The sequence below is a fragment of the Giraffa tippelskirchi genome, chromosome 6, assembly GCF_054371585.1.
Source record: "Giraffa tippelskirchi isolate mGirTip1 chromosome 6, T2T-mGirTip1v1.2.pri, whole genome shotgun sequence".
Classification (NCBI taxonomy): Eukaryota; Metazoa; Chordata; class Mammalia; order Artiodactyla; family Giraffidae; genus Giraffa; species Giraffa tippelskirchi.
Window position 1 is genome coordinate 5,523,719 of NC_137280.1, and position 22,174 is coordinate 5,545,892.

General features: G+C 39.7%; 1 protein-coding gene across 1 annotated transcript in view; it reads right to left on the minus strand.

The window, feature by feature from the left end:
• CNGB3 (cyclic nucleotide gated channel subunit beta 3) overlaps positions 1-22,174 on the minus strand; it is a 157,643-nt gene that overhangs the window by 7,103 nt on the left and 128,366 nt on the right. Inside the window, exon 15 of the mRNA XM_081496818.1 lies at positions 15,934-16,052. Within this exon, the coding sequence (XP_081352944.1) occupies positions 15,934-16,052 (119 nt within the window). The remainder of the gene's footprint in view (positions 1-15,933; positions 16,053-22,174) is intronic.

Below are 22,174 nucleotides of genomic sequence, written 5' to 3' on the forward strand. Positions count from 1 at the left end.
TGGTGAACTTTTCATTAGAAACCATGCAGGTAAGAAGAGAGTGGAGTGAAATATTGTGCTTGAGAGGAGCAAAATCATCAACCTAGAATTCTATGCATAGCAAAATGATTCTTCAAAAGTGAAGGAGAGACAAAGATTTTCTCAGAAAACCCAAAACTGAGGGACTTTTACATTAGCAGAACCACTTTTAAAAAATGTTGAAAGAATTTCTTTGGGAAGAAGCAAAATGATACAGATTAAAAACTTAGGTCTATAAAGAGAATGAAAGACATGGGAGAAGGAATAAGTAGAGGTAAAATAAAAGTTTTATTTTTCTTATTTTTAATTGATCTAAAGTATGACTTTAAATAAAGTAGCAATGTATTGGGTGATGAGCATAGGGATAAGTGAAATGACTGACATTAATGTCTTCGGGGCTGATACGGAAGGCCATTATAAGACTCCTGGATTACCTGTTAAGTCAGTCAGTTCAGTCACTCAGTCGTGTCCGACTCTGCAACCCCATGGACCACAGCACGCCAGGCCTCCCTGTCCATCACCAACTCCCAGAGTTTACTCAAACCCATGTCCATTGAATTGGTGATGCTATCCAACCATCTCATCCTCTGTCGTCCCCTTCTCCTCCTGCCCTCAATCTTTCTCAGTATCGGGGTCTTTTCAAATGAGTCAGCTCTTCGCATCAGGTGGCCAAAGGATTGGAGTTTCAGCTTCAACATCAGTCCTTCCAATGAACACCCAGGCCTGATCTCCTTTAGGATGGAATGGTTGGATCTCCTTGCAGTCCAAGGGACTCTCAAGAGTCTTCTCCAACACCACAGTTCAAAAGCATCAATTCTTTGGTGCTCAGCTTTCTTTATAGTTCAGCTTTCACATACATAATGACTAGTGGAAAAACCATAGCCTTGAGCAGACGGACCTTTGTTGGCAAAGCAATGTCTCTGCTTTTTAATATGCTGTCTAGGTTGGTCATAATTTTTCTTCCAAGGAGTAAGCTTCTTTTAATTTCAGGGCTGTAGTCACCACCTGCAGTGATTTTGGAGCCCAAGGAAAATAAGTGAAAGTGAAGTCACTCAGTCGTGTCTGACTCTTTGCGACCCCGTGGACTGTGGCCCACCAGGCTCCTCCGTCCATAGGATTCTCCAGGCAAGAATACTGGAGTGGGTTGCCATTTCCTTCTCCAGGGGATCTTCCCGACCCAGGGATCAAACCTGGGTCTCCCGCATTGGAGGCAGACGCTTTAACCTCTGAGCCACCAGGGAAGCCAAGGAAAATAAAGTCTGTCAATATTTCCATTGTTTCCCCATCTATTTGCCATGAAGTGATTTGCCATGAAGTAACGTGTGATAGTGGTGTAGTATAAATGTGAAGGTAAACTTAGTTTAAAATGTGTACTGTAAACATTGAAATTTTTTTGCAGTGAATCATAATAGATATGCTAAGTGAAAAACAGAATTATATAAAATGCTCAATTAAAACTAGAGAAGGCAAAAAAAAAAAAAAGAGGGGAGAAAACCTTACTGTTCGGCCACCATAAGGCATCAGAGATTCTTGCCTGCACTTCATGTTAAATTTGAGTCCAAGACTATTCAGGTCATTTAAATGGCTTTACCTCCAAGATGGAAACTATTTCCTTGGAATCCACACATGTTGACCATGTTAATGCCTACTTATTTTGCTCAAGATTTCACATTAAAAACTTAAAATTTGTTCCTCCATGGCCAAAAAAACCCTATTTACTTTTTAGTCCTTTCTTGAGGTTCTCCCCAAGACAAGCTCTGCCTTCAATTTCTTTCTTTTTTTTTTTTTTGAGGAAGAGAAACAAATTTTACTCTATCATTCACCTATTTATCATCTGTTTTCCTACCTATCTATGAAATGGACGTTAACATTTAAAGGACAGTGACTGGATGAGCCTATTTCATTCATAGTCCCATCTCCTTGGAATAGAGTAACCGAGTGGTGAGGCAGGGCTAGATGGCATTGAGGGGCTTAATGTGGACCTGAGATTGTCTCTGTGTGTGTCAGACTATGAGACAGAACAGAAAATAACATATTTAAATGTCAAGTTATTTTGAGATTTCTCAAGCTTTAATTAAACTTGCCTACAGGTTACACGTTTGGAGCGCTTGATGAGTTTTTGAATGGAAGAAATAGTCTGCCTGCCAGATGGATTTTGCCCAAACTCTCTCAGCAATGTTTAAAATAGCATCTTTTTTTTCCTTCTGTCCACAAAATGCTTCTCCAGCATTCCACCAATGGAAAGTTTCACTCATTAAATAGCTTAGTAAGAAGATCTCTAAATATTTCCAAGCCCACAGAATTTCAGAAAGAGCACATGCTGGAGAGTGAACAGCTGAGGTTAATGGTAAGTGTCCCCAGGTCAAAACTAGTGAATAGAGCAACAGCTTGGAAAACAATGGAATGGATTCTAATTCCAGGTCTGCCTCTGTTTGCTGGGACCTTAAACAAGAACTTAAAGACCTTTTAGATGTTTACTCCAATCACATAAGCATTTATTGAGTGCCTATTATGTATTCAGCAGGGCAAAAGGAAAAAGATTAAAGCATGATATGGTTTTGTGGAAAGAGTACAGATTTTGGAACTGGATAACTCTACCATTTATTTCTTTATAATGTTTAATTAAAATTTAAAAAATTGAACTATAATTGAACTTTGCTATTTATTGAGTATATTTCTGAGCAAGATACTTAATCTCTCTTTTGGGAAGCAAGAGCATCTTTAGCACCTATTATAGGTGTCTGATTATCTTTAGTGAGAAACAGGTGTTTATAGGCTCCTGACGTTCAATTATGAAGGTGTAATTAGGTAAAACTCCTGGCTGAGAAGTTTTAAACCCTAATTTGGGGTATGTAACTGTAACAAGTAGCAATAAGTATAATAAATTTTATTACTCAAGGTTTTCCAGAGAAACAGAAAAAACTAGGGTGCGCGCGCGCGCACACACACACACACACACACACACACACACACATACACACGGATGTATATATAAAAGGAGATTTATTATGGGCATTGGCCCACGTGGTTATGGAGACTGAGAAGTCCCACCGTCTGCCATATACAAGCTGGAGACCAGCAAGCTGGTGGTACAATTCAGTCTGGGTCCAAGGGCCTGAGAAAGCAGAAAGAGGAGCTGCTGGTGGAAGTCCAAGTCTGGGTCTGAATGTCCAGAACCATGAGCTCTGATGCCTGAGGGCAGAAGGCAGATGTGCTAGCTCAAGCTGAGAGGGTGAATTTGCCCTTTCTTTGCCTTTTTGTTCTGTTCAGGCCCTCAGTGGATCGGGTGATTCCTCCTACATTGGTGAGGGTGATCTTCCTTATTCCATCTCTGATTCAAATGCTGATTTCTTCCACAAATATCCTTGCAAACACACCCAGAAATAATGCTTTATCAACTATCTGGGCAACCTTTAGCTTCGTCAAGTTGACATACAAAATTAACCATCATATACTAGCATGTGAAAGGAGAATAAGTGAATGAAATTGGTGATGGGATTGTCAGAGGGAAAAGGTATTAATATATTTAGTGTGAGATGACCTGTATGTGCAAAACTTGATAAATGTCAGGAATAAATAGCAATATGGAGGTTATATATGTATGTATATAACATATTTACATATACATATATATCCATTATATATATATATACATATATAATATGCACATATAATAATACATTTAATATAGATACATCATATACATATAATATGTATATATGCACATATACAATAAACAATTATACCTATATATGTATCTATGTATACCTAGGTGTGTGGTGTGTGCATACATCAGAAAGAGCTAGAATATTCAGATAGTCCCTAGTCAGTCATTCATTCCCAGTTCTTTTCCAGGGCTGCCACATATGGCATCATAAAAACTACCATATGATTCAATAATCCCACTCTTGGGCATACGTCCGGAAAAGACAAAAGCTCTAACTCAAAAAGATACATTCACCCCAATGTTATAGCATCACTATTTACAACAGCCAAGACGTGAAAGCAACGTAAGTGTCCATTAACAGATGAATGGATAATAAGATGTGTTATACACACACACATACAAAATGAAATATTAGTCACAAAAAAGAATGAAATAATGCCATTTGCAGCACCATAGATGGATGTAGACATTGTCATATAAAATGAAGTAAGTCAGGTAAAGACAAATATTATATTACTTATACGTGGAATCTAAAAATTAGTACAAACAAACTTATTTGCAAAACAGAAACAAACTCACGGACATAGAACACAAACTCATGGTTACCAAAGAAGAAGGGGTAGGAGGTAAATCAGGAGTATGGTATTAACAGATGCACACTACCATATATAGAATAGATAAACAAAATTATGTACTGTAGAGCACAGGGAATTATATTCAATATCTTATAATAAACTATAAAGGAAAAGGATCAAAAAAGAATACATACACACACACACACATATATATATATATGTATAACTGAGTCAGTTTGCTGTATATCCGAAACTAACACAATATGGTAAATCAACTAAATTTCAATTAAAAAAAAAACTATCTGACCTCAAGTTTCTTGCGATTCAGGAGTGGGAGAGGCATGAGTGAGGTTATCCCACATTTTCAAGTTGTCTAGTCAACCAGAAAATATTGATAATAATATTAGCAATGGTGACGTTTTTACAATAATAATAATAGCTAATATTTTGAGGTATTTACTACGAGTCGGGCATTTTTCTAAGTTCTTTTTGTATATTAATACATATAATGCTTTTCAATCCTATGAGGTAATTATGTATTATTATTACTCCTTTTAACCTTCATTTCATGAAGAAATGAAACCTCAGTTTGGAACCTTGCCCAGAGTCACACAGCTCATTGTTGACGAGCTGGATGCAAACCCAGACAGACTTCTTAAACAGAGACGCACAATTCAGAATGATTAATGCCTTGATAACTGTAAAAAATGAGAATGCTTCCTCAAATGAAGAAGTTTCCTGACTAAAAGCATTTTCTCACATAGAATTATTCCCTATAGTAGAAATAAATCCAACTCTAAATACTGTCTATGGAAAGAATATCAATCATATCCCATGTCAAGTGAGAGATCACAACTTCAAATATCTACTCTCATTAAGCAAATTTCCAACTGGATTATATTTGGAAGGTAGGAGGTTAGGTCACCTAAGTAGGCTTTTTTGAGATATTCTTCAAATCTTTTCAGTGTTATTGGAAAATACTTCGTTGCTTGAATGTTTTTACCACTTCACTAAAAATAAATTCTGATGAAACTTTTGCGGGTGAGCAAATATCAGAGGACGTTCTCATGTCACCTCTGCCCAGGCTGCTTGCTCTTTGCCGTGACTTTGATATTCATAAAATTACTGCAAGGGAAACACATGTTAACCTAGATTTTTGAGAAAAATCTCTGGGTATGGATTTTCATCAGAGTTAGAGGGTTCAGATTTCACAGATACAAAACATGTAGCCTTCTTTCCCCCAAGAGGTCTTGATTTCAGAGTTGAATTGGCCTTAGAAGTGGATGATCAATGAAGAATCTAGGTAAAAATTCTAAGAAAGGAGAAAGGAAAAAAAGAATATCATGCACTTTTTACTCCATGCTTTATTTATATCCCTTCAAGTACCCAGGAAGATATATGATACTCTGCTAGAAAATAGCTAATGATGTCATACATTAATGACGACATCAAACTGGTGAGGTAGGTTCGCAGCCTACACTTATTGACATGGAAATTGAGGTCCAGAGTCCAGTGAAGTGGCTTATTCCAGAACAGATACTTACATGCTTTCCACTGCTGAAATCCAAGCCCAGAGCTGACCTCAAGTCATGAGGTCTTTTCTTTATGCCCTAACTCTAGCGCTGCTAGTGAAGCCTTTGTTATTGCTCTAATGATACAGATTTGCCTATGGATGTCAGAAAAAATCAGCGAGGAAGCCTGCTAGGTTGGTCAGGATAAGCATTAGATTCTTGACTTCCTCTCTGCTCTTCCAAACAATGGTAAAGATCTTTGATTTTCATAGAATTAGAGATACCAGATGGTCACTTTGTGAGGAGTTCTGAGAACATCTGAATACAGATTTAAACAATGGTACTGATAACAAGTATCAGTATTCTCCAAGCCAGGCTTCAATAGTACGTGAACCGTGCACTTCCAGATGTTCAAGCTGGATTTAGAAAAGGCAGAGGAACCAGAGATCAAATGGCCAACATCCATTGGATCATCAAAAAAGCAAGAGAGTTCCAGAAAAACATCTACTTCTGCTTTATTGACTATGCCAAAGCCTCTGACTGTGTGGATCACAATAAACTGTGGAAAATTCTTCCAGAGTTGGGAATACCAGACAATCTGACTTGCCTCTTCAGAAATCTGTATGCAAGTCAGGAAGCAACAGTTAGAGCTGGACATGGAACAACAGACTGGTTCCAAATAGGAAAAGGAGTACGTCAAGGCTGTATATTGTCACCCTGCTTATTTAACTTATACACAGAGTACATCATGAGAAACGCTGAGCTAGATGAAGCACAAGCTGGAATCAAGATTGCCAGGAGAAATATCAATACCCTCAGATATGCAGATGACACCACCCTCATGGCAGAAAGAGAAGAAGAATTATAGAGCCTCTTGATGAAAGTGAAAGAGGAGAGTGAAAAAGTTGGCTTAAAGCTCAACATTCAGAAAACTAAGATCATGGCATCTGATCCCATCACTTCATGGCAAATAGATGGGGAAACAGTGGAAACAGTGAGAGACTTTATATTTTTGGGCTCCAAAATCACTGCAAATGGTGATTGCAGCCATGAAATTAAAAGATGCTTACTCCTTGGAAGGAAAGTTATGACCAACCTAGATAGCATATTAAAAAGCAGAGACATTACTTTGCCAACAAAGGTCCGTCTAGTCAAAGCTATGGTTTTTCCAGTGGTCATGTATGGATGTGAGAGTTGGACTATAAAGAAAGCTGAGCGTCGAAGAATTGATGCTTTTGAACTGTGGTGTTGGAGAAGACTCTTGAGAGTCCCTTGGACTGCAAGGAGATCCAACCAGTCCATCCTAAAGGAGATCAGCCCTGAATATTCATTGGAAGGACTGCTGTTGAAGCTGAAACTCCAATCCTTTGGCCACCTGATGTGAAGAACTGACTCATTTGAAAAGACCCTGATTCTGGGAAAATTTGAAGGCGGGAGGAGAATGGGATGACAGAGGATAAGATGGTTGGATGGCATCACCAATTCAATGCACATGAGTTTGAGTAAACTCTGGGAGTTGGTGATGGATGGGGAGGCCTGGCGTGTTGCAGTCCACGGGGTCGCAAGGAGTCAGAGATGACTGAGCGATTGAACTGAACTGAACTGAACTGATAACAAAGTTATTCACAGGAATATTGTGAAACTTAGGTGAGGGTTGCTCTTTGCTCTAAGGAAAAAGATGTTACACAATCAAAGACACTGTCTCTTAAAAAATGTGGTGAAAATACAAACACATCTTTAAAAACACAGGTAGTGTTCACAGGATTGAGCTAGAAAAAGATGGAAATAAAATTTTCCTCCTTCAATACTGATCAGTCCTCTTACTCCTTTTCATACTTCCAATGTATCTATTATTTCTGTATTTTAGGAAAGGCAGTGTGCTGGAGGAAGGAATAACAGAGTTATTCTGATGAAGAATAAAAGTATGGAATTAAAATAGTCCAAAATAACTAAAACTCTACCTTATGTGCTTGCATGTGCTAAGTCGCTTCGGTCATGTCTGGCTTTGAGACACTATGGACTGTAGCTCGCCAGGCTCCTCTGTCCATGGGGATTCTCCAGGCAAGAATATTGACGTGGGTTGCCATGTCCTCTTCCAGGAAATATTCCTGACTCAGGGATCGAACTCGCATCTCTTTTGTCTCCTACATTGGCAGGTGGGTTCTTTACCACTAGCGCCACCTGGGAAGCCCAGAACTCTCTCTTGGTACTCTCACTTTGAAAACTGAAAGTTTAGGAGAAACAGGCAAAAGTTGTTTGGAGGGAACAAAGAAGTTTAAAATTATTTTGCAAAATATTTGGCCTTTTCACAATGGTTTAGAGTAAATATTTGTTAAATATTCTGCTAAATATGCAGAATGTGTGATCTGACCAATATAGCTGGTGGAAGCCAGAACTTAAATACTTTAAATGAAATTCAGAGTACATAAAACATCCGTTCAGTTGCTCAGTTTTTCCAGCACTTTGTGACCCCATGGACTGCAGCACGCCGGGCTTCCCCGTCCATCACCAGCTCCCAGAGCTTACTCAAATTCATGTCTATTGAGCCAGTGATGCCATTCAAACATCTCATCCTCTGTTGTCCCCTTCTCCTCCCGCCTTCAATCATTCCCAACATCAGGGTCTTTTCAAATGAATAAGTTCCTAAAACATATCACCGCCTAAATTCTACTCAATAACTTGTTATGTGTGATGAAAAAAGAATGTTGTACAACGAAAGAAATGCAGAAAGTAAATGACTGAGTTTATGAAAATAAATAGGCCCAGAGGAAATTAATTCATTTAGAAAATATTTATTAAGGACCTATTATTTTCTAGGCACTATTTAGAGAAATGAAAATTAAAACAACCTATTAAAAATGCAAAACCAATGAGAGTAATGAGGTAATATCACTGATCATAGGGAAAAATAGCTTTATATTGCATGTTGTATCATAAATTGGTTCCATTTTTCTAGAAAATCATCTGCCCATATATTCCAAAAGTTATAGAAATGTTTCTACTTTTCGACCTAGTTATTTCACTTTGGGGAATAAACTTCAAAGAAATAAAAGAAAGCAAAATGACTTTACAAGGACAAACATAGCAGTCTTGTTCTTAATAATAAAAGCTGGCAAAAAGGGCACCAGGCTGAATATGCATATTCATGACAAAATGAATGTGTATTAGTACATTTTAAAGGGGGAGTGCATGAGGGGGAGTACAACAGCAGGGCTCACACTCAGGAACGGAATACAGGCTGCATTGCAGACCTCCCAGCCCCGCCCTGGACATCCTGACGCAGAGGGTGACCAGCACAGCCATACAGAGTAGTCCTGATACTTACAGTTTAGTGAGGAAGGAAGAAAGATGCTGAGAAATAAATCCACCAGTGAGTGCATGATTACAAAGGTAAGTGCTCTGAAAGAAAGGAATGTGGCCCAGCCAGAGCATGTAGCAAGGAGACCTGGGAGGTCCCTACAGTGGAGAATAAAAGAAGTCCCGAAAGAAGCTCAGATTGGGTTAAAGGGGTGGGCAATCCATTTGGGCGGAGGTAAAAAGTCCCCATGGTTGCTATGGAAAAACAGCATGGAGATTCGTCCAAAAAATTAAGACTAGAACCACCATATGATCCAGCTGTCCCACTTCTGTATGTTCATCCAAAGAAAACAAAATAATTTGAAAAGATATATGCACCCCTATGCTTGTTCATTGCACCTCTATTTCCAATAGCCATGGTATGGAAACAGCCTGTGTCCATCAGTGAAAGAATGAAGAAGATGTGGTATACATATGTAAAACACATAACCAGTGGGAATTTGCTATAAGATGCTGGGAGCTCAACCTGGTGCTCTGTTACAACCTAGAGAGGTGGGATGGGGTGGGAGGTGGGAGGAAGGTTCAAGAGGGGAGGGGACGTATGTATACCTATGGCTGATTCATGTTAGTGTCTGGCAGAAACCAACAAACCAACACGGTATTGTAAACAACTATCCTCCAATTAAAAATACATAAATTAAAAAAGAAAAGATGTGGTAGATACATCCAATGGAATTCTACTCAGCCGTAGAAGGATGAAATCTTGCCATTTGCGACAAGGATGGACCTTGAGGGTATTGTACAGAGTGAAGTAAGTCAGACAGAGGAAGACAAATACTGTGTTTTTACTCATACGTGGAATATAAAAAACCTGCAGTAGAGAGGTAGGCAGGAGCTGGACTCTGCAGGGTCTTGGAGGTCAGGCAAGAGCTGTGATCTTATTCTCTGATCTTATTTCTAGGAAAGCACTGAAAGCATTGCGTGGTTGGAGTGGTTTTAAGCAGGAGAGCAATGACATGGCCATCCCTGTTTCTCAAAGATCCCCCAGCCTACGAGTGGGGCCTGGGTTACAGAGGGCACGGTGGTTGGAGTGGGAGGCTTGGAGCAACCGCTGCAGTTGTCCAGTGAGAGAGGGAGGTGGTGTGGACAGAAGTGTGGGCAGTGGAGAAGGAAAGGTACAAATGATCGGAGACACACTTTGGCGGTGAAACTGATAGATATCAGGGGTGGACTGGCCATGTAGGGTGAGATGAAGGGGTGCCATGCAAACCTTTTTTTTTTTTTTTTCCCAGTAAATTTCAAAGGTTAACAGTGTAAAGAGCTTAGTTTTATATTAGTTTCCTGGGGCTGCTGTAACAAATTCCTGCAAAACCAGTGACTATCAGCAACAGAGATTTATTCTCTCACAGTTGTGGAGGCCAAAAGTCCAAAATCAAGATGTTGGCAGGGCTGTGCTCTCTCGAGGACTCTAGGAAAGAATCCTGTCTTGCCTCTTCCAGCTTCTGGCGGTTCCAGGAGTTCCTTGGCTGTGGCTGTGTAACTCCAATTTCTCCCTCCGTCTTCACGTGGCCTTCCCCTCTCCCCTCTGAGTTTGTGTGTCTTCTCTTCTGTCTCATGTGAGGACACTTGGCATTGGATTTAGGGCCCATCCAAGAAAATCCAGAATGATCTCACCCTGAGATCCTTAGCTTAACTACATCTGCAAACTCTTCTCCCCTCCTCCCCGCACCGCCGACTCACAGGTTTCAGGGATTAGGGCATGGATATATCTTTGTGGGGGCCAACGTCCAACCACTACAAGCATTATGTGAATAATCTTTTTTATATATCGCTTGACTTCCCTGGTGGCTAGACGGTAAAGCGTCTGTCTACAACATGGGAGACCCAAGTTCGATCCCTGGGTGGGGAAGATCTCCTGGAGATGGAAATGGCACCCTGCTCCAGTATGCTTGCCTGGAAAATCCCATGGATGGAGGAGCCTGGTAGGCTACAGTCCATGGGGTCTCAAGGAGTTGGACACGACTGAGCAACTTCACTTTCTTTCTTTCACTTTGTCTGGGCTACCAGGACTGGCCTTTATGCGCACATATTGTCTGCACACTGTATTGTCTCCACATGTCATTTGAGAAGCTCTGAAAGCAAAGCAACTGCTAAACCTAAAGGATTGGTCCTGTGAAAGCTGTGTAGTCTATAACCTCCTGTGTTTGCTCCATCCTTGACTGCAATCCGAGCATTTCATCACCTGATACTGGAATCTTGCTCTTTCCTTGCCTCCTATTTGTAAGGCCCTTGGGGGAGGTGACCGTTTACTGCTCTTGTTCACCATGCCAGGGGTGGCCTTCTGTGAGGGACTTCACATTATGCTGTAAGGTGTCTCAAATATAATTTTTTAAATCAAATCACAATTAACTACTTAATTAATTAGAGATTTCTGAATAACACCTGCAAACTGTTTTGGATGGCAGAATATCGGTGAAAATCACCACACTGTATAGTTTTTATATAGCTGCTGGTGACTTAAAGATGGAAAGTTTGAGTTCTTACATTTTAATTGCTTAGTCTATTGAGATCCATTTGAGCAAATTAATTTTAAATTAGTGGTAATTCCTGCTGTAAAGTCATGCGTGAAATGCTGTGGAACAACAGGGAGCAAGCAGCTGGTTATTTTTTTTTTTAATAAATTTATTTATTTTAGTTGGGGGCTAATTACTTTACAATATTGTAGTGGTTTTTGCCATACATTGACATGAATCAGACATGGGTTTACATGTGTTCCCCCTCCTGGACCCCCCACCCACCTCCCTCCCCATCCCATCCCTCTGGGTCATCCCATTGCCCCGGCCCTGAGCCCTTGTCTCATGCATCAAACATGGAATGGTGTTCTGTTTCACATATGATAATATACATGTTTCAAAGCTATTGTCCCAGAACGTCCCACCCTCACCTTCTCCCTCAGAGTCCATAAAATTGTTCTATGCATCTGTGTCTCTTATTCTGTCTCGCATATAGGGTTATCGTTACCATCTTTCAAATTCCATATATATGCATTAGTATACTGTATTGGTGTTTTTCTTTCTGGCTTACTTTGCTCTGTATAATGGGCTCCAGTTTCATCCATCTCAATAGAACTGATTCAAATGTATTCTTTTTAATGGCTGTGTAATATTCCATTGTGTATATGTACCACAGCTTCCTTATCCATTCATCTGCTGATGGACATCTAGGTTGCTTCCATGTCCTGGCTATTGTAAACAGTGAGCAGCTGGTTATTTTGGTGGAGGTTAGAGATGGCTTCCCCTGGAGGAGGACATGGCGACCCACTCCAGTATTCTTGCCTGAAGAATCCCATGGACAGAGGAGCCTGGCAGGCTACAGTCCATGGGGTCGCAAAGAGCTGGACCCGATTGAGTGATTAAACAGCAGCAACAGAGATGGCTTCAGAGAGGTGACATGTGAATTGAAGTCTTGAGAGGTGAACAGATATTTTCCAGGGGGAGGTTATCCAAAGAAAGATGAAACTAGTAGGGATTCCTATTGAAATTATAAGAGCACTAGCAAGGGAAAAATTTCAGATGCATTTTCAGGAAAAGTGAGATTTTTAACAGATGCAGAAGAAGGATAGGAAGCAGTTAAATATATTCAGTGAATAAGACTTGGCAATGAATGTATTTGTGAAACAAAAAAAAAACCAGTGAAGTCAGAACTACTACAAGGCCATCCCCCAGCAGACCCTGGGTCTCTCTATTAAAAATGGGGTGTCTGAACTCTTCAGATGTTAATTGGAAATGTGGTCTGGGTTTTCTCCATGGCAGGCTGTAAATCTATATTTTAGTCAGGGCTTTGCTCTTTTGGATTAGTATGTAATGTCCTTGAAAGTCCTCAGTTCTTTTCTTTTTTTTCCAAAGAAAAAAGAAGCTTCTTCAAAAAGTTACATGATGGTGTTGGATTTAGCTTGTTTTTACAAAGGTCACAGCATTTTTGTGTAGTAAACACGATTACTCGATCTTTCCAGTATCTAGCTATTTGGCAGGCAAGCCTCCATTGCTGGAATAAATAACTAGAGCGCCAGGGGCATATGACAGCTGTGGGCCTGCGAAGCCTGGGGGTGTCTGGGAAGAAGCAGACACATCCTATGTCTCCTCAACAACAGTCAAGAAGACAGTCGAGGCAGAAATCTCCCTGTTGCTTGAATTAACCAGATTATTGAGCAAATTTAGAGCTTGTCTGGTCTACTGGTTTCAATTTGGCCTTAGAAGCCCAGTGCGTAACAGGAGGTTTATTTGAGAAGTTGCTGTCAAGTATCTAAGGTTCCTTTCTATCGCAACTCAGCAGCACCTGGATTGTATTTTTAGAGTATTTCCTCCCGTGATGATAATGTCAGCAATTAATGTACTTGTATTTATAAAGCCTTATTCTTCAGGGAGTACTTGACCCTTGAGAGAGGTCACCTAATTAATTTCTGCAATGTTTTAGATTAGACTGTTGCTTGTTTTGTGACCTTGAAGATTGCAGTGATGATTAAGTCACTAAAATATTAAATCTCTTTTGCAAGGACTCGCAGTAAGGAAGCAATAGAAAACAGGCAAAGAACACGCAAAGACCTGGGCATTCTGGGAAGCGTTTTCACTCCTGCCACAGAGCAGACCCCCACAGGCGTGCCCACCCGGCTTTAAGCAAGGAGGAAAAATTAAAAAAGAGAATCCACATTATCAACAGAGAGATAACATGCTTCAGTATTCTAAGGAAACCTTAGTCATGCTCATATAAACTCTTCTGAAATTAGTCATATCTCTGCAACCCTGAAGATAACTTCTTAGCAGCTCTGAAATAAAAGGTTGAATGAGCACCTTTCTTCCTGGTATGGTGGAAAGATCACTTGACCATAATCCATGAAACTTGTGTTTGAATATTGTACCTTTCACTTATTAGCTATATTATCCTGGGCAAGATAATCGATACCTTGGAATTACAATTTTCCCAGTTGTGAAATGGATACGTTAATAATTGCGTGACAGTACACTTTGCCTTAAGGGCCCAAATCCTAGTCCAAGACTCCATCACCTTTCACTTGGACCACTGCAGCTGACTTCTAACTGATCTCCTGTATTTCATTCTTGTTCCTCTGCTGCCTTTTGTCCACACAGCTGTTAGAGTGGACTTTAACATCATAATTCAAATTATATCATTCTTTTGCCTAAAATCCTCCACTGGCATCCGTTGGTATTTAGAATAAAACGCAAATTCCTTACCAGGGTCTAAAAGATCTGTGCAGTCTGGTCCTTGCCCACCTCTTTGTCCCCGTCACCTCACAGGCCCCCTATTCACTGAGCTCCAGCCGTATCGACATCTGCAACGTTCAGCCAGATGTGGCCGCCTTCCCTCTAGCCCTCTACGCTTGCATCATCTGGGAGGCTCTTCTGCCGTGTCTGGATGTTTGCTCCATTTAGTCTCTCAAGCCTCAGCTGGAATATTATCTGTCCAGAGAGATCTGGACTCTGTATGTGAAGTGGCATTCCTAGTCACTTTCCAACAATTTTTACCTCCATAGCAGTTATCACAGTGGGAGTTTATATGATCTAGTTAGTTGTTTATTTATTGTGAGCTTTATTCCACAAGACTGTAAGCCCTTGTTCACTGTTTACACAGTACATTCTCAGAGTTTGGAGCAATACCTGACAGTCTAGCATGTACTAGGCACTCAAAATGAGGGTTTATCAGATGAACACATGAGTATAATAATACATATGAGATGTTTAGCCCAAAAAATGCTTAAATTTGCTGTCTGTAGTGTCAGATCTTTGTATCCACAGGTTGTGCATTTGCACAGGTTGTGCAGGCCAATCTGTTGAATCCTGGGGTGTGGAACCCTCACACGAGGGACCCACAGACACAAATGGCTGATTCTACTATGCTATTTTACATAAGGAACTTGAGCACTGGTGAAATTTGGTATCTGTGGGGGTCCTGGAACCAATATCCTGGTAGATATTAAGGGTCAACTATTCTTACTCTTCCCTGGTGGCTCAGACGGTAAAGCGTTTGCCTACAATGTGGGAGACCCAGGTTCAATCCCTGGGTCGGGAAGATCTCCTGGAGAAGGCAATGGCACCCCACTCCAGTACTCTTGCCTGGAGAATCCCATGGACGGAGGAGCCTGGTGGGCTACAGTCCATGGGGTCGCAAAGAGTCGGACACGACTGAGCGACTCCACTTATTGTTACTCTTGGGGACTCACCTTTAGGACAAACTTCTCTTGGCCAATAGCAAATAATAATAACAATAGCTAATATCTATTGAGCTCCTAATCGATGCTGAACATTGCTCTAAGTGCCCTTAATGAATTAACTCACTTATCAACCCTCTAAGATATGTATTATTATTATCAAACTATTAAAAGGAGGGACAGAGGGTTCAAGTAACAAAGAAACAAAGATTTTTGTTCCTAAGTAGAGGGATGGGGATTTTGGACTCAGGTAATTTGGTCCCACAGCGATAATCATTATCACTCACCTACTCAAAACTACCGTGTTATCCTGGCATTCAAGCTTTCCAACAATCTGATGCCTAACTCTCCCAATCTCTTCTTTCATCATTCATTCATTCATTCATTCATGCACACATCCATTGTTCAACATACATTGAGCAAATACTTTATGCCAGGCACTGACCTAAGTCCTGGGCCTAAATGGTCTTTGGAGGAAGGGAAAGGATAAACAGAAATGTGAAAATCCTTATTTTATCCATGTTGTCAGCACAATAAAACCACTGATGAATTTGAGCAGGAACTTTACTTATTTTATGACTTAAGATTTTTCTTTTATGACAAATGACAGTCTTCAACATTTACAAGATGTCTTTTGGATACCTGATTTCTCCAAATACTGCCCCAGCTTTCAGCGTAACCAGAACTTGAGAACCATCAGCACCTCCAAGAACTTGGACTTCTCCTTGCTTAATGATATACATTTCCTTGCCAATTTCTCCCTGTATGCCAAATAAAAAGAGGAAATGATAGTCACTGTATTCTTGACAATTATGCCCCAAATTAAAGAAATATAAACCCCTCTAGATGAATAAACGTAAAGGAAGGAAGTGTAAAAGTAATTATCTGAAGACTTGAGGTAGTTATGGACATTAGTTTGACATATCATGTGAAAAGAAATTATAAGGAAAGTGACATTCTTCAAAATGAGAGCACTGTGTGCCATCGCTGGACAGGCAAGGATATTTTAGCTAGCACATTGTTTCAGGAATGGGATCGGAGAGAGGAAATTAGAGATCGTAAGAATAGCCACCTTTTCTTTTTTATTTTTTGGTGACCGCTGCTCTGCTTTGAAGAAGTTGCTTAATTTATCCAAAGAGCATGGGTTACAGTCATTCAAAGATGACCTCTACTCTTCTGCCTACAGCACTGAGATCTCATTTTGGTAATTGGGGCATAGGAGACCCTTAAGCTATTATTCTTGTTCCATATTGAAAGTGTTAATGCAGCAGGTTGTTTTTATTCAGTTCTTGTTCATCTCTGGGGACCCTGGAACCAGGGCAATGACCCTTGTTCAAAGCCCCGAGAACTAAACTCCTGGAGTGTTCACATAGCCACTGGTTAATGATGTTATTCTGTATGCCTCAGGCAGCGAGGCGGGATGTACCAGGCTGTCAACACTGTTTAATGTAAACACAAAGATTTATGATGTGTACTTGGTGTCTAGTTTGTAGTCTGAACCATGGCTGGTCATGTAGCTATGTGACCAGCCCCATTTAAAAACTCTAGACTCCAAGACTTTGTTGAGTTTTCCTAGACAGAGATATTTTGTCCTTGTCCACAGCAGGCGATAAAGATGAATTCCATGTGACCCTCGTGGAAGTAGGACCTAGTAAATCTGCACCTTATTTTTCTAGTCTTTGCCTATGAATGTTTTTTTCTTGCTTTCCCTGCACTGTATGCTTTGCTATAATAAATCTTAAGTGATAAATACCACTTCATATTGAGTCATGCAAATCATCAAACTAGTGGGTGATTGTGGGACCCTTGGAACACATCTCACTCCAGGATCCAAAAGGAATAAATATGTTTTACGAGAGACCTGAATGACACTTGGGTCAAGAAAATTGTTAAACTTTTAAATAAGACAGTTGTCATAATACAAGACAAACTGGATAATAGTACCTATATGTCTTAATGAGTTGAGTCTTGATCAATCTGAGCTATTAAAAATAGCATAAATACAATAAATTCTCTTATTAGGAATTAGGAGGGGACTGGATTATTTGAGTTCATCAAATATTCTTGTTAATCATATTTTCAGGAGATTAGAATACACTGAAATTAATTTAGGATTAAACAATGTTGATTATATTTTCTGCTCTGCAAAGACTGAGACAATGTCTACTTTGTTCCAGCGCTGAGCATAGGAATTATGAAATAGACAACTCATTTATGAATAATTTATAATTTCACCATTCTCTGGGAAGTTCTTTAATACCAAAGGTTATTTTCCTGATCATTACTTATTGTCACATTATAATTGCTAGGTTAAGTTTAAAGTTTTTAGGCTTTACCTCTTAACTGACATCTGTAACACTGACATTCTCATTTTATCTCTCTATGAATTTTATGAGGAAGTTAGAGTAGGTGTTATTATTTCCATTTTACAGAAAGAAAATAAAGCCCAGATTGACTTACTGGCTAATATTTGGCTAAGTAACCAATGCTCCATGACAGTAATTAGAAGCAAAAGCAAGCCTAGAATGCACATCTCTGAATGAAGCAACGCAAAAAGTATATTTAAATTCCGCATTGTGTAGAATATTAAGCATATATTTATTCCCAAATGTAGACCTAAGTAGAAATTCCAATACAGATGGATCTAATTATAGTTATTTCCATAATATCAATACTAATAATACATCTTGCATTTGCAAAGTATTTTTAAACTCACAATATCAGATTTTACATTGCTCCTTATTTTAATACCTGTGTTTGTTCTATCAGAACATGCTCCCTTATAGCTGCAAAATATTTTCATAGATATTAACTTATTTAATTCTTGCAAAAACCTCAGTGAGGTCATATAAGAAAGATATCATTAGTTTTATTTCAATCTGGTAGTGTGTAAGTCACTCAGTCATGTCTGACTCTTTGCAACCCCATGGACTGTAGTCTGCCAGGTTCCTCTGTCTGTGGAATTCTCCTGGCAAGAATACTGGAGTGGTAGCCATTCCCTTTGCCAGGGGATCTTCCTGACCCAGAGATTGAACTCAGGTCTCCTGCTTTGCAGATCAGATTCATTCCCATCTGAGACACCAGTAGAGACTTGAAAAGTGAAGTGTCTTGGGTAAATCTGTGAGGCTGGCAGACGACAGCATAGAAATAGCAACACCTATGTCACCTGACTATATAATATGTATGTTAAATATGATATAATATATCTATACAGATAAACCATAGTTAATGATGAATCCAATATCAAGACTGATCTCTTTAAAACCAACAAAATAGCTATGAGTTATTTTTAAAATGAGGGAAAGTGTCTGAAAATTAGTTTTTCAAGAGATACTCCAAGAAGTAATGATTAGAACATGGTCATATTCCTTCATTTTTTGCATAAAGTCATTCTCAAGGAACTGGAATGATTTTTCAAAAGCAGTTTTTACAACTGACTGGAGGTAGAAGTACATAATGGATACTTAAATATAGTTCAGAACTTTTAATTATTTTTTAATGATCATTTCAATAATTTTTCAAGGACATCTGGCATAATCAACAAACCAAAACTTGCACTATTTCTTGCATATTTCTAGGCTAATTTAAGACTTTCTTGCAAGTTTAATTAGCATTCAAATGAAGTAGACATTCCTTAGAGAAGAAGGTCTGACAGTATGTGCAAAATAAGACCAAACCAAGCTTTTGTGATTGGTTAATGTGTTAATTTGGAGAAAGTATAGAAATGCAAGCACTTCATATACAATAGGGTAACCCTGCGCGAGAGAGCATTTAAAATCTTCAGGGTTCCCCTGTGAAAGGCTATTTCAAAGGCTGGAAGGGGTATTACGACACTCAAATTAATTCTTCCAAATTAATCCTGGAAAAACTCCCAAATACCCTTTGAAGCAGTCCAAGCTAGCCATTCAGCAAGATAAGGAGCCATCCAGAGGGTTAGGGCTTCCCTGGTGGCTCAGACAGTAAAGAATCTGCCTGCAATGCAGGAGACTCAGGTTCTATCCCTGGGTTGGGAAGAAGGGAATGGCTACCCATTCCAGTGTTTTTGCCTGGAAAATTCCATTGACAGAGGAGCCTGGCTGACTACAGTCCATGGGGTCACAAAGAGTCAGACACGACTGAGTGACTAACACTTTTACACTTTCAAGCATATGTATCTAACTCCTTTGGGGAAACTTGGGAACGCAAACCCAGTGTTAGGAGATGTTTAGGGGATTAGGTAGGTCAGCAGACTCAGTCCTGAGCCCTGTCCTTTCTTCAATTATTTAAACAACCTCTAATGGACATGTTTATTTGTTTGTTTTTCTCCCCTTTTCCTAGAACGATTTGTGGAAATGATAAAGAAAAAAAAAGCAAAGCTGAATTCAGCTGTCTAAAATCTGGTCAAGTAACAACTTTTCATCTATGTCTATGTCTACTATTAATTAAATCCCTTCTTTAAAACAGAAATGGAAACAGAGAAATGTGGCTTGGAGTCTCATGTCTTCATTTCTGCTCTTCCCCCTGCTTATTTTTTTTTTCCTTCCTTCATTTGTGTTCAGCTGATCTGTTTTTGTTATTAAGTGATGGATGTGATGTGAGGAAGAAATCAGAAATGAGAAGGCTGCATCTACTCTGCACTTCACACTTTGTTAAGCAAGTTTTCACTGCTTAGGGGCATGAGTGCTGAAGTTTCTATGAGTTGTCTCCATTTTCAGTCCCTGCTGCTATTGGAACAAATTGAAAGGCTATTTGGGTGCATTAAGGCCGTGTCACCCTAAATGCATCATTGCTCTAAAGGGGTCCTTACATCGAGCTGTGGTTTGCATTTCCCATTTTAACGAAAATGATTTCATATCATCAGTATGCCCACTTTTAATCTGGATTTATTTGCGTGGGCTTATATATTCCTCAGATGGTAAAGAATCTGCCTGAAATGTGGGAGACCCAGATTTGATCCCTGGAAGACTCTCCTGGAGGAGGGCATGGCAATCCACTCCAGTATTCTTGCCCGGAGAGTTCCAGGCAAGAGAAGCCTGGCGGGCTGCAGTCCATGGGGTCGCAAAGAGTCTAGCATGACTGAGCGACCAACGCTTTCACACTGTACTCCTGGTTTCATTAATATCACAATGTCTCAGCCATGTTTTCCTCTTTTACTGCTGAGAGCTCCTTCTCAGTTGCCCTCTGTGATTCTTCTCCACTGACCTCTTCCGTAAATACTGTCATTCTTCAAAGTTACAGCCTTGGTCTTTTTCATTTACCTTTTCTTGAGCTTCTTATGATATCAGTTCTGTTATACGCTGGTTCCTAAAGATTTACCTGCAGTTGTATCCTCTCTCACAGACTAGATTATTTCCACCTATGCAACTGGAGGCCTTAAAGTACCTCCCCTCTATTTGACTTTGTCTTTCGCCATTATCCTAGCTGATTATTTACTTCAGTTCCTTAAATATGTCAAGTTCTGTCCTGCCTCGTGTCCCCAAGTCTTCATTTAAAAAACTGTCCTCTCTAGTTTTTTTTTTTTTAAACTAGAGAACTATTTCTGTTTATATTTTCACAAAGATCATGTCTGACAACCTGACAATCTCCCCACCTCTGAGTCCTCCAACCTAAATTAAGTACCTTTGCCACCACACAAATTCTGTGTTCCCTATATAGAATTTAGCACATTTTGGAGTTACGCATTTATTTAATTTTATCTGTTTATTGTTTGTCTCTTCCATCAGGCCAGTGATACTCAACTTTGGCTACATGTGAGAATCATCTGGGAGGCTTAAAAAGTGTTGATATGAGGGCTCTACCAGACCAATTGAATTGCTGGGATGGAGCCCAGACTTCTAAATTCTGGTGATTCTGATGTAGATTGTGAATTGAATACCCCAGCATCAAATAGTAGGCCTCTGAAGGACAAGAACCACCCTTTTCTGCTCACTGCTGAATATATCCAGTATCTAGCACAGTGCCTGGCCCATAATATTTCAAAATTATTTATTGAGTTTCACTGAATAAATGACACTAAAGTTTTCCAGCTTCTGACTTGTAGTTCTTTTTTAAAAAATTTTATTTATTTTAATTGGAGGCTAATTACTTTACAATATTGTAGTAGTTTTGTTATACATTGACACGAATCAGCCATGGGTTTACATGTGCCCCCTGTCCTGAACCCCCCTCCCACCTCCCTCCCCAGCCCATCCCTCTGGGTCATCCCAGGGCCCCAGCCCTGAGCACCCTGTCTCATGCATCGAACCTGGACTGGCGATCTGTTTCACATATGATAATATATACATGTTTCAATGCTGTTCTCTCAAATCATCCCACCCTTGCCTTCTCCCACAGAGTCCAAAAGTCTGTTCTTTACATCTGTGTGTCTTTTGCTGTCTCACATATAGGGTCATTGTTACCATCTTTTTAAATTCTATATGTGTTAATATACTGTATTGGTGTTTTTCTTTCTGACTTACTTTGCTCTGTATAATAGGCTTCAGTTTCATCCACCTCATTAGAACTGATTCGAGTACATTCTTTTTAATGGCTGAGTAATATGACTTGTAGTTCTATACACTCTCCCTGTAGACACAGTTCCTTCCTTTCTGCCTGAGTTCATGTGAACCTTTTTCCTTTATCTGGAATGCCTGCTTCTTCTTTCTCCTGGTTCATGCTGATTCATTTTTCAAGACTTTGCTCGACCAGAATCTTCTCCAGGAGATCGTACCAGTACCCCGGAGGAGAAACAGCCTCGATCTGTGCCCTGCCATGGCTTGGGCTTATCTCCCATCACATTCAACACATTATTTTGGGATGATGTAAGTGCTTCTTACCCCTACTTGTCTGTAAACTCCCTAGGGTTTTGGATCATCTTTCACTTCTTTGAACTGCTCATCTTTCGCTACATTTAATTTTGATTATT